The sequence below is a fragment of the Mesocricetus auratus genome, unplaced genomic scaffold (genome assembly GCF_017639785.1).
Source record: "Mesocricetus auratus isolate SY011 unplaced genomic scaffold, BCM_Maur_2.0 Super-Scaffold_100037, whole genome shotgun sequence".
NCBI lineage: Eukaryota > Metazoa > Chordata > Mammalia > Rodentia > Cricetidae > Mesocricetus > Mesocricetus auratus.
The window spans coordinates 7,751,784-7,765,656 of NW_024429215.1; the positions used below are offsets into that span (position 1 = coordinate 7,751,784).

The window sequence follows — 13,873 nt, forward strand, 5'->3', positions numbered from 1 at the left end:
CAGCTTGGGAATCCCACATAGGACTGATCAAGACACCCTGAATGTGGGTGTCAGTGAGGAGGCCTAGGAAATCTATTGAGCCTTGGGCAGTAGATCAGTACTCCATTGTGTCCTTCATATTGCCACTCAGAGAAACCTGAAGAAGAGGTAAGAAAGACTGAATGATTGAGAGGTGACAGAGGACACCAGGAAAATATGACCCACTTCTTCTTCTAAGCAGGGCTCTTTGGAGATCAAGGGACTAAAGCATCTATCTTGGGGCCCACATGGGTCTGCATCAGGTGCTCTGTGCATATGTTACGTTTGTTAGCTTGGTGTTTTTGTGGGACTCCTAACAACAGGAGCAACATTGTCTCTGACTCCTTTGCCTGCTCTTGGGACTCTTTCCTCCTATGGAATTGTCTTCTCCAGCCTTGATATGACAGCTTTTCCTTTCTGTTGTTCTATCTTGTTTTATCATGTTTGGGTGATAACTCTTGTAGGCCTGCTTTTTTCTGAAGGAAAACAGAGGAGGAGTGCATCTGGAGAAATGGGAGTTGGAAGGGAATGAAGAGAAGAGAGGAGAGTGGAAATAGAGATCAGGGTGTATTTTATGAGAGAAGACTCTACTTTCAATTTTAAAAAAATAAAAACAAACAGGAAAAACCCAGGACAACCAGATTCTACCGGTGTAGACCTGAGGCCCAGAGGAGGTAAATGCCAGGGATTTCAGGAACTCGTTCCCCCAAGGTGAGCCTCCTTCTGCTTCACTTCCGGTCCACAGTCATCCCCTTCTGGATCAGCCTGCACCTACTGCTCATCCAGACCACTGGAGGTGGCCCTCTACACCACGACCAAGGAGCGACCCCGTGGTGACCCGCCCTGGTTGTGCTCCTCCAGGGCAGCCTGGGACAGTGTGGATCTCCCCCCCCTGCTCCTTGGGCCTCCACTGGGGTCCCTGAAAGGCAGGAGCTGGCGCTGTGGCAGAGGCCAACCCCCCTCCCCAGCTACTCTGTCCACCTTGCCAGGAAAGGCAGAAGGAGAAAAGAAAAGCCCATGGAGCGGCAGCAGTGGTCTCAGAATGTGTGGGTTTAAAAAAGTGTCAAATCTCCAGCTATTGCAGATCCCAGCCTCCTGCAAGACGGATAGTGGAGGGGACGATTCTTTAAGAAAAGCATGCCTGGCTTGGTTTTGAAGTCTATGTCAGCTCCTGTCATGGGTGGTCTCTGGAGGAGAACAGTCTAAAGTAGCAGTCAGCATGGGTGAGGATGATGAATATGAAACTTACTACACTCACTATCAACATCTACACGAGGACCAGGAGAAGGCTTTGACATTCCCATGTCTGTAGGTTGTTGGCACTGGTGACAATCCTGTGTTGATGTCAACAACGCAATACAGTCACATTCCAAAGTAGGATGTCCACAGGGTGGCAAGGAAGATTGAAGAGGAAAGCAATGCTGTGCAGAGAAATAAGAAATGAAGAATTGACGCTGCACAGAGATGTCCTACAGGATATAGAAGAGAGAAACAGGGTTCTGCTATTAAGGGGATCTCCCTTACAAAAACCACACAAAGAATTCTGTAATTCCAGTCACATCGCAGGTATTGTACCACATATACAGACACTCAGTACTTAGCAGAGAAATCACATCTCCTTTTAGACTCTTGATTGCCAACATTTTTTGAGGTGTAGAAGGGGGCATCTAGGTTCTCATCTTAGGGCTCTCTAAAGGCCCCATGGGCTCTCTTCTGCTCTTCCAAGCATCCAGCAATACAACTCCAAGGCTTAACACAATGATGATAGCCATAATGAGCCGGATACTATTCTCCAATCTGTAATTTGAAGTAGAAGACACTGTAGAGGAAAAGAAAAGCAAAATTTCAAGATTTTATCTCAACAAACAACTTTATTTTGAGCTTTTTTCTCTTAAATGACTACATGTGGTGATATGTTATTAATGAGCTAGTGGCCAGATGCTTTGCTTTTCTGATCTTCAGCTTGAAGCTTAAAACCAGAAGATTAGTCTCTGGGGCTTCTATTTATTGTACTGCCATTGGAGCCCAGCCTTAAAACAGGAATTCACCAAAAAGCCTCTTTGAGGCCACCAGGCCTGGCCCAAAGCTGTGCTGCAGGCAGGGACTCCTGCCTGAATCTCTCCTGCTTGGGTCCCTCATGACCAGCTAGGTTTTCTTTTGCTCCCTCCTCAATTTTTTGAGCAAATGTGGGATTTTGCAGATGTAGCTTTTTTAAACAGTCTTCAGATGCTACCAAAATTCAGCAGACTTTTGGCCTTTTCCTAAGGAAATGTCCAGGAATCCACAAGGATGACCGCAATTAAGAATCTAGGCTATAGCAAGGCTACCTTAAATGCACTTCCCCTATAATGTGATTGATGATTACCTTAAATGCCATCATAGGGCCTTCATCCAGTACCGGAAGAAAGCAGAAGCAGAGATTCACAGCCAAGCAATGCGCCAAACTGAGTTGAAGACAGGGAGGAGTGAAGAGCAAAGTGGTCAAGGCCATGCTAGTGAAACCCACAAAAAATGTTCTTTTAAAAAATTAATCCTTTTCTTTAAGAATTTTCATTGACTTTTGAAATATGCCGACAGTTTCAGTGACGTGTGAGGTGTAGCATGTCTCAACCAGAGAACTAGCTTGTGACGGTGAGCTGAGAGTTTCAGCCTGAGGAGAGGGGCTCTAGGAAAAGACCAAAAGCCTGCTGAGTTTTGGTGCCATCTTAAAACTGTTTAGAAAAGCTACATCTGAGAAATCCCACACATGCTCAACCTTACAGGCAGTACAAAAAATGTTTAATGTGAACGTTTTTGGGGTGAGTGGATATTGAATGTTGAGTAGAAAGACAATAAGGTAGCTGGGTGAAAGGTGAACTTTGTGTGACAGAAAGCACATAACAAGAAGAAACAGGATTTGAAAAATGTTTTTGGAACACAAAAAAAATGGTTTGATGATGATCCATGTGAGAACTGACAGGGAAAGAAGATCCTGAAGAGATCTTGTTCAAAGGGGACACACGGACTCTCTGTCAATACAAGGGCAGGTGTGAGAGGATGCATGGATGCTGTCCAGCTGGGGGCTCTGTTGAGAAGTGTGTTAGATGTCTGCAAAGACGGATTTCTTCTTTTGATAGATTTCCAATGTCCCATTGGATATATAGCTCTAAACATCATAGATGATGTCTTGGCTACAGCAATAAAGTTAAAATCCATCAAGAAATGTGACATGGAAGTGGGTGCCTAGATATGTGCAGCCCCAAACATCTGCCACCTGCTCACATAAAAACTCACCATGTGCCATCCCTGTCTCTATTCTACATGGGATGTCTTCCGCCTGCCTCCTCATGTCCGTCTTTCCTCTTTAACCCGTGTGCAATTGATGTTTTCTTTCCCAAGCTTTCTATCTCATGAACTTCCATGGCCCTGCCCACTTTGTTCTCCAAACTCGAAACATGTCCAATCTCTCAAAACCCCAAGAAATCCCAAATGACCATAGGTACTACGATATAAAGAAATAAGTCTCCTCCATAAAGAAATCTGACACTGCTGTTCCTGAGTTCTCTTCTGTCAATGTTTCCTACGTTCTCCACTGGACTGATGGACTGATGGTTGTTCAGAGGAGACAATGTGAGAACAAAAGGTGCTGGGACATGGAAGTGTAGCTCTCATCTCTCATCAAGGAAACTTCATCACGCAGCAGACAAAGACCATTGCACATTACATTACATATACCACTACAGACACAAAAAACCAAAATGCGGCGTTGCGGAGCTCAGCTGCAGTGCATACATATACAAAACAACTCCTACATGGTGGAAGAGGAGAAAGGATTGTAGGAGCCAAGCAATCAGGGAATCTGCTGTGGAATTGTGACTCCTACAAATGTCAGATGCAACAACCAAAATGATTGTCTAAACATGAGCTGGATAAAGACAACAAAACAGACTTGACAAAATGGATGGGAGAAAGCCCATGAGCCCTCAACCCAAGATAAGTAACTACAGAGAACTAGGAATTTCCCACTATAGGGGGGAGAAATAGTCTTCCCCAATTGGTTATCCAACACCAAAAGGTCAGCCCTGGAAACATACAATAACATTATACAGGCTAAGCATGTTATATTAGAAACACACATGTATAATCACATACATACATGCATGTAAGAGAAATCAATGGGAAGTGAAGCCAATGATTTGAAAGAGAACAAGAAGGGATATATGGAAGAGTTTAGTGTAAGGAAAAAGAAGGTAGAAATGATATATCATACTCTAAAAGGAAATGAAAAAAACATGATTTCTCGAGACCTAAAAAATCATAATCAATGGAGAAACAAGCAGATATTTGTAGGAGGAAGTCTGATGCCGCCATTAAACATGTGACTTACTAGAGGCGTATACAGATGAGGTAATAAAAGAGCGGTTTACCACACCACTAACCACACCCACTTTAGGCAGGACTAAAGACGTATACGGCTGGATGTAAAGACGTATACGTACGTAGGCGGAACTACGTCACTAGCCATGCCCACTTTGGCATGCCCCAAAAAGAGAGATTATCCGGTCATTCCCAGTGACAGTGGAGGACAGCCTCTCCCAGGACAATTAGAAGATCCACTGCCCATTGTAAATAATACGGCACTGGACAATACATTAGCTCCAGAGGATGAATCAATTACATCAGGAGGAGATACAAAACATATATTTTGACAAACTTCTATACAATATCATAGACCCAAGCTACCAGTTAAGGTAAATAATAGGGTGATTTACGGATTACTGGACACAGGAAGTGACGTCACTATCCTTAATCAGCAGTCCTGGCCACACAACTGGGCTTTGAAAGATGTTAATGTTCAATTCTTAGCGATTGGAACCCTATCTGAAGTTAAACAGAGTGTTAGATGGAGTGACTTTATTGGGCCAGAAGGACAGAGAGGAAGGTTAAAGACATATGTTGCAGATATTGCTATAAACCTCTGGGGTCGTGATCTACTCCAGCAATGGAATACACAGATTAACATTCCTCCTGTATCAGCTAGGAATTATAGACAAGCCCTTAGTGGTAGAAAGAATATAGTAAGGCAGTACAGAAAACAGATGCAAAATGTACAGGCCGTACAGAAGCAAGAGGCTAGTGCCAAACATACAGAGCAACCAAAAGCTCTACCATTAAAATGGCTGACAGATGAACCAGTCTGGGTGGGTCAATGGCCTATGACATCTGAGAAGTTAGAGGCTTTGGAGATGTTAGTTCAGGAACAGCTAGATGCTGGACATATTGAGGAATCAACTAGTGCATGGAATTCACCTGTTTTTGTTGTCAAGAAGAAGTCTGGTAAGTGGAGAATGGTTACTGATCTTAGAGCCATCAACAAGGTAATTCAGCCTATGGGGTCTCTACAACCTGGGATGCCGTTACCTTCTCTAATTCCTAAGGATTGGCCAATTATAGTTATAGACTTAAAAGATTGTTTCTTCACCATACCGTTACAAGAAAACGACAGAGAAAAGTTCGCCTTCACGGTACCTACCTATAATAATTCCCGTCCGGTACAGAGATTCCAGTGGAAGGTACTACCTCAAGGTATGTTAAACAGTCCAACTTTGTGTCAATATTTTGTGAATAAACCTCTAGAAATAATTCGTAAAAAATGTCCACATTCGTTAATATATCATTATATGGATGACATATTATTGTCTGATTCAAATAAGGATACTTTGGAAAAGATGTTTGAGGCAGTAAAGGAAATTTTGCCTCGCTGGGGATTACAAATTGCCCCAGAAAAAATACAAAGAGGAGATTCTATTAACTATTTAGGTTATAAAATAGATGCTCAGAAAATTGGACCACAGAAAGTGCAGATCAGAAGAGATCGTTACCGGACTCTTAATGATCTTCAAAAACTATTAGGAGAAATCTCTCAATTACAGACGATTATTGGTGTAGAAGGGCATGATTTAAAACACCTGAAAATGGCTTTAAAAGGAGATGAAGACCTAAACAGCCCACGAGTACTATCAGCTGAGGCTGAAAAAGAATTAGAATGGGTAGAAAAGAGAATATTAGAAGCACATGTGGACCGTGTGGATCCAAATCTGGACTGTATTCTGGTTATTTTACCATCTAGAGAATACCCCTCAGGAATATTGATGCAGAGGGAAGACATCATTTTAGAATGGGTATTTCTGCCACATAAACAGAATAAAAAATTGAAAACATATATAGAAAAGATCTCTGATTTGATATTAAAAGGTAAATTAAGGCTTTGTCAACTGACTGGGAAAGACCCAGCTGAAATTATTGTACCTTTAATGAATGAGGAAATTTCCTCCTTATGGAAGGATAATGAGTATTGGCAAATAGCTTGCAGTGACTTTTTGGGAAGTATTAGTAATAACTATCCCAAAACAGAGAGAATCAAATTCATAAAGAAAACAATTTGGATTCTTCCACGTATCGTGAGGCAAACACCTATTTCTGGAGTTGTTACCTTCTACACGGATGCAAACAAATCAGGTAAGGCAGGGTATAAATCAGGAAATATAAGTAAAGTAGTTCAAAGCCCTTACAACTCTGTACAAAAGGCAGAGTTATATGCCATTTTCATGGTACTTAAAGACTTTACAGAGCCTCTCAATATAGTCACGGATTCTCAGTATGCAGAAAGAGTTGTCTTGCACATTGAGACTGCAGAATTTGTTCCTGATAATACAGAATTAACCTCATTCTTTTTACAATTGCAGGAAATCATCAGAAACAGGACTCATCCTATATATATAACACACATCAGATGCCATACAGGTCTGCCAGGTCCTCTGGCACAAGGCAATGAGGAAATTGATTGTTTATTAGTAGGTAATGTGTTGGAAGCTTCAGAATTTCATAAGAAACACCATGTTAACAGCAAAGGTTTAAAGAAGGATTTTTCTATCACCTGGCAACAAGCCAAAGAAATAGTAAGAAATTGTCCCAGTTGCTCATTGTACAATCAAACTCCATTACCAGCAGGTTGTAATCCTAAAGGTATTCACAGAAATGAACTTTTGCAAATGGATGTATTTCACTTCCCAGAATTTGGCAGTTTGAAATATGTACACCATACTATTGACACGTTCTCAGGCTTCCAATGGGCTACTGCCCTCAGCTCTGAAAAAGCTGACTCTGTTATTACACACCTCTTAGAGGTGATGGCTGTTATGGGTATACCTAAAACAATAAAAACTGACAATGCTCCAGCATATGTCTCCAGTAAATTGGAACAATTCTTCAAATATTATAATATAAAACATGTAACTGGTATACCTTACAATCCCACAGGACAAGCAATAATTGAAAGATCTAACCGAACCTTAAAAGAGATGCTTCATAAACAGCCAGGGAAAACAAAGACACCTAAACACAGGTTACACAATGCTTTACTAACGTTGAATTTTCTTAATGCTGATGAGAAAGGACAAACTGCAGCAGAAAGACACTGGACTACAGAGAAGACTTCTGAACTGAACCAACCGGTGTATTTTAAGGATGTTATGACCTCAGTCTGGAAACCAGGATATGTGTTACGTTGGGGAAGGGGTTATGCTTTTGTTTCCACAGGGGAAGAAAAGGTTTGGGTTCCATCAAAATTAATTAAAATTCGATCAGAACAGAAAACATCTCAGGAGGAGGAAGATAACAGCCCATCTACAAATTCATAGTCCACCATGGGTAAAGTGACCTCCTAAAAGGAAAGAGAAGTGTTTTGTTGTTTGTATTCACAGATAAACTCAGCAAAGAATACTGGACATATGGATACCTGTAGAAGAATGAATAGCTACCCTGAGGACCATCAAACAAACAGTATCTCACTGTGTGGTATCAAAGTCTAAATCTCTCTATATTGTGTTTTCATAGTACCCTTTTATCTTTATTTCTTCACATACCTCAGTTCCCATTCATTTAACTGAAGCTGGCTTTGGAGTTGGATTGGCTCTCCTACTCTAAACTCAAGCATAATATTTAAATACGATTCAGAATTTCTGTATTATATCAAAAGAGCCATTGATATAAGACAGAAGAAATAAAATGAGGGACTGTTATCTGTGGATTTCTTTTTCTGAACAGTCTAATTTCCTCCAGGTTTTCCATCTTCCCTATTGTCACCTCTTCTGTATGTATACATATAAAAGTTAAAATATTTCTTTGTTAACATTAATGTTTGAGTTTTCCAGAGAACAAGGGATTTCCTGACAGCAATCTTCAACTGCTTCCGAAAGACAATGAGGATCCACTTCCTTGACTTCGCCTGATTCGACTGGAGGCATCTGAACTGCCCCACATCATTGACTCCACCTGACAAGCACTATCCTGAAACTGGCTTGAAACTACATCACTCTACACAACTCCGGATCAAGAAACTGAAACGGCACATCTTCTACAATCTGGCCAGAGCTTCAGATGAGAGCTTCAATCAACACTAGAACCCCAGTCAGGAACTTCAATCAAGCATCTCCTGCCATACTGAGACTGTCTGATCTACTGAGATTTTGTTATACTAACATTTTCTTTTCACAGGTCCCCATGAGATTATCATCGTCCCATCTCAGCAGGAAGTAGTTTTGAGAATTCCATGCCCCCTCTCCCTACCATTGATATTATAAGATAGTTTACACCTGTTAGTGTTAGTTTTCAATTATTTTTAGAGTTGGGATTGGAAGGAGGTGTTCATATTTGGGTGTTTCTTTCAGATAAGTTTAGGTTTAGATAGAATAGATGTTTGATACATTTTGTTCATGGACACAAGTTAGTTGTCCTTTTTAGACTAAAAGGGGAATTGTAGGAGGAAGTCTGATGCCGCCATTAAACATGTGACTTACTAGAGGCATATACAGATGAGGTAATAAAAGAGCGGTTTACCACACCGCTAACCACACCCACTTTAGGCAGGACTAAAGACGTATACGGCTGGATGTAAAGACGTATACGTACGTAGGCGGAACTACGTCACTAGCCATGCGCATTTGGGCATGGCTAGGGGGTGATACGGGGAAGGCATAAAAGGCAGCACACAGGAAGTCTCGGGCTCTTTTCCTGGAGTTCAGCTTCCAGTTCGGCAGACGAAAACTCCTTGTCTCCTCTGGGTTTGGTATCTTGTGAGTAATTTCTACATTAAATACTTAGATTTACTTTCAGTAATTGTGTGTCACGTATCGTTACAGCGTCCGTTGAAGCCTACAGATATTCTTTCAATTTTTCCATCACCATCAGCTACTGATATGATTGTCACACACACTCAAGGTCAGAAAGGAACAATGAAGGATAACAGTTATCGAACAAGTGATACACCACCTTTCCGTCTGGTTCCCACTATGGATAGGTGATGGGAGAAGTTCTGTACATTTGTTAATAAAGCACAGTTGAGCCAATAGGAATCTAGATAGGTGGGACTAGGAGTCCAGCAGGATTCTGGGAAGGATAAACACAGGAGAGTTCGAGATGTAGCCATGGGGTAGGAAGCCCGGAACTATTCTCCAGTAAGAGAAATACTTAGATTAACAATTATGGGGTAATTACTTAAGTCAGAGCTAGCCAGTAAGAAACAAGCAAAGCCAACAGCTTCATAATTAATATAGCCTCCTGTGTGTTTACTTGGGACTGATGCGGCTCTAGACTAGGCTGGTGGGAAGGCTTCTCCCAAAGAAAAAGGCTTCTCTTTACAGATAGGTGAGTACTTCTATTCACCAAACAAATACACTTGTATCTGACCCAAAAACAATAAAATTAACTCATAACCTTCAGTGTCCATGATGTACATGAAGCACTTACAGTAAGAAGATCAGTGCAATGGACAACATATAACACACAGGAAACTAGCAGTGGAATTGACATATTACACATGGCATCCCTTGAGTCCTCTCTAAGCACAGACATGAGGAAAAAGAACCAGACATACTTACCCGGGATTGACAACTTCAGGGGATCACTAGGCAGTGACCACAAGGAGGGACTGTGTTCATAAGAAGCAAAGCATCTGTAGGTCCTCCTGTGCCCTGGGCTCACAAGGGAGATGAGGAATGTGCTGTGGGACTGATGTGAACAGTTCTGGGGGAAGGAGGCATTTCCATCTCTGCAGAGGATGAAGATGTTAAATGGAGAGTGTGTGTGACAGAGGAGAGTCACATTTCTTTCTGGGAATCCCTGAGGTCCTGAATCCACAGTAAGGGATGGCGTCTCCATGTAAACACCTGAAAGTAAAAAGACCCTGCTACTAGTTGGCCATGGTGGCACGTGCCTTTAATTCCAGCACTATGGATGCAGAGGCAGATGGATCTTTGGGAGTTTAACAACAACCTGCTCTCTATCCAGGTTTCAAGTCCAGAAAGAGTTACATGGTGAGACCCACTCTCAAAAGAACTACAAATGACCCTTATATCAGGCCTCTATTGCAGTAATGACCACCATGAACAAAAAGTTGGGGAGGAAAGGGTTTGTTTGGCTTACACTTCAACATTGTTGTTCATCACTGAAGAAGTCAGGACAGGAACTCACACATGGTAGGATCCTGTAGGCATGAGCAGATGCAGAGGCAAAGTGGACTGGCTTGCTTCCCATGGCTTGCTCTGATCTCATTCTTATCAAACCCAGGAGCACCATATCAAGCATGACACCAGCCACTCTGGTATGAACACTTCCCCATTGATCACTACTTCAGAAAATGCATTGCTTCTGCATCTCATGGAGGCACTTCCTCAACTGAGACTCCTTCCTCTCTGGTGATTCTACATTGTGTCAAGCTGACAAAAATCTGGATAGTACAGCTCAGAGTCTGACCAGAGAGAAACATGAAGACAACAGGAAACTCATCTATTGCTAATCTACAGAGATAACAAAACATGGTTCAATTACTTATCCATGAACCAGAACATAGAGAGGCTCTAAGTATGTATAGAAGGCTGATGTCAGATCCCATGAACTCCATCACTTAGGGGCTATAGTCACATTTCTGAAGGGAGTCCAGAACATGGACAGAACAGATGGAGGATGACAAACCAAACACAGGGTCTGGGGTTGAATCTTAGTTGGTAGAGTTCTTGGCTAATGTACACAATGTACTGTGTTCTCTGTTCATCACTATATGTGTGGTGTCATTGTCCAGGTCAGTATTGGTAGTACTAGGAAAGTAGGTGAGGAGGGATCATTAATTCAAGATTGTGTTTGGCTACACGTTCGAGGCCAGTATGAAATATGTGAGAACATGTCTCAAAGAATCCTGTCAATAAAAATGGAAATAATAAAGCAGAGGATCAAATGAGAAAAGAAGACACAAGAGAAGAGGAGCAGAGATGGGAGGAGAGAAGGGGAGGGGAGAGGAGGGGAGGGGATGAGAGAAGGGGAGGGGAGAGGAGGGGAGGGGAGGAGAGAAGGGGAGGGGAGAGGAGGGGAGGTGAAGGGAAATGAGAGGAAGGGATAACAGGGGAGAGTGGAGGAGGAGAGGAGCATGGAAAGCAGGGGAAGAGGAGAGGAAAGGAGATGGGAGGGGAGGAGAGGGAAGGGGAGGGGAGAGGGAGAGATATTAATATAGGGAAGCAGAGATACAGGGCAGGACCTCTGATTGGGCATACGTGGTTCAATAAGGTAGGCATCAGAGACTGATGCTGAAGAATGGTATACTGGGGCAGGTCCTTACCTGTCACCACCAGCTCCAGTCTGTCACTAATTTGTGACCATTCTCCTCCCTTGGTGTATTCACAGTAGTAAATCCCTGCACTGATGTGTGTCATATACTGCAGACTGAATTCAAACACCTCCTGGGCTTCCTCTGGGGTACTTTCAAACCATTTCATATAAGGTCCATAATGGTATAGACGGAGTGTGGTCACCCCTGGAGGGGTCCTGCAGAAGATGCTCACATCACTGCCTGTGGAAATCACAGCTCCTGGAACTGCCCAGATGGAAGGTTGGGGTAGTAGCCCTGGAGAGACATAGGAAAAAAGCACCTGTCATCTAATGTCAGGAGAAACAGGACCCCAAGGAGTCATAGAGTAGCTCCCACAACAATTACTGATCAAGACAATGCCCCACAGACATGCCCATAAGCCACCATGGGGAGGGGGATTTCCCGGCTGATGTCCCTTCGTCCCAGATCACTCTCCCTTGTGTCTTGTTGAAAGAAAAGTAAACAGCTCACCTCCAAAGTGAAGTCTCATCATTTTCAGAATTAAGTTCCTGGCATATTTCCAAAGACCTAATCATCTTTACTCTTCCCAAACAATGTAAGAATAACTCCCATACATTTGTGCTATCAACCAACCCAGGAATGAATACTGTGAGTTTCCATTCCTATCACCAAACCTTCCCACTTCCTTGGCCAGAGCAGCAGGAAACCCCATTAAATCACTAAGCTATGTCTGACTTTGACTCTTGCTTCCATATCAAACCTAAGCACTATTCCATCTCCAGTATGACACACAGCCTGGGAGCCTCTGAGAATAAATGAACCCAATCCGTGCAGCATATACATTAGATAGCATTTATTATCCTCTATCTCATGGAGCTTTCATCTTCCCAAGAACAGATCTCAGTAAGAGGGCCAGACATAGGCAAGTTAAGACCATTAATACTGAGAGAGATTAAGGACCACTGATTGCTCTTTCTTGTTTGTTTTGGAATGGTTGGTGGTAGTGGAATTATATGTGGATTTCCACCCCTTTTCTCTTTTGGCTGTTGGTAAAGTGGGATTATCTATTGCCTATGTTTTTCTGGTTGTAGTTGAATTCCTTGGGTTGCTGATGCAGAAGTCCTGTGTATATGTCAATAAAGCACTTTTGGCCAATGGGGAAGCAAGATATGTGAGACTAGGAGTCCAGGAGGACTCAGGGTAGGAGAAACACAGGGAGTCAACATGTAACCGCCATAGGGATAAGAAGCCCTGAAACTTCTCTGGTAAGAGAAAATACTTAGATTAACAATTATGGGATAAATACTTAAGTCAGAGCTAGCCAGTAAGAAACAAGCAAGGCCAACAGCTTCATAATTAATACAGCGTCTTATGTGTTATTTGGGAATCTTTACATAATGGTGACAGAACGGGATTTAATTTCCACATAGAACAACAAAAGATTTAAAGGAATTTTAGAAACAAAAGAATGGAGAAAAGCATGGGTTTTTGGTAGCAGCATTTTCTCAGGTGGGCTCTGTTTTGCTATCAACAATTAGAGACTCTCTCGGATGGCTTAAGGGAGTCTTCCTGACTCAGCATAAGCAAAAAACAAAAAACAAGGTTCTTTTAAGAGGCTCTGCTAACGATTGAAAGGTGTGTGTGTACAGCTGGAAGTGGCAGAGACCACATCTCTAGGCCAGCAGCTTTTGCAGGATCTCAGCATAGACTGAGACAGTGAACTGGAATCATGCTTACGCCCGCCATCTTAGAAAAACTGCAGTTTAAACAGCCACGGTTTTAACAGATAAGACACGTGGCCAGAAAAACATAAAGATTTACAGTAAAGTCAGACTTGGATCAAGAAAAATCTCTAAAGGTTTACAATATACGTTTAAAAATATACGTAAGATTGAGAGAGAAAAAGAAACGGCATAGTGGTAAATAAATAGAGAAGCCGGCTGTGGTGGTGCAAGCCGGTAGGAGTTACTCCAGAGGCAGAGGCAGGCGGAATTCCAGAGAAACCCTGTCTCAGAGAAATAAATAAATGAATCAAAGTAAAAGAAATAGAGTAATAGTAATAGATAAATAAATAAGCCACGTAAAGATGGAAAATACACAGAAAGTCTGGATACTGTATACTATTGTGTTTTTCAGTTTGATTGCTAAAGAAGGAAAAACTGCTAAAATATACTTGTTTATAAATGCTGCTGAATTAATCCAACTTATATATTTCAA

At 42.1% G+C, this 13,873-nt stretch overlaps 1 protein-coding gene across 4 annotated transcripts in view; it reads right to left on the minus strand.

Annotated features, from left to right (window-relative positions):
* Window positions 1-1,567: 1,567 nt before the first annotated feature.
* LOC110339749 (leukocyte immunoglobulin-like receptor subfamily A member 6) overlaps window positions 1,568-13,873 on the minus strand; it is a 32,410-nt gene continuing 20,104 nt past the window's right edge. For 2 of the 4 annotated variants that reach the window (XM_040734045.1, XM_040734044.1), the window contains 3 exons: window positions 11,666-11,950; window positions 9,936-10,223; window positions 1,568-1,837 (listed from right to left, as the gene is read on the minus strand). In XM_040734045.1, coding sequence (XP_040589979.1) covers window positions 1,686-1,837; window positions 9,936-10,223; window positions 11,666-11,950 — 725 coding nt within the window. In that variant the 3' untranslated portion in view covers window positions 1,568-1,685. Of the gene's footprint in view, window positions 1,838-2,419; window positions 2,463-9,935; window positions 10,224-11,665; window positions 11,951-13,873 lie in introns of those variants that run through there. The other 2 variants (XM_040734046.1, XM_040734047.1) reach the window with 2 other exon arrangements.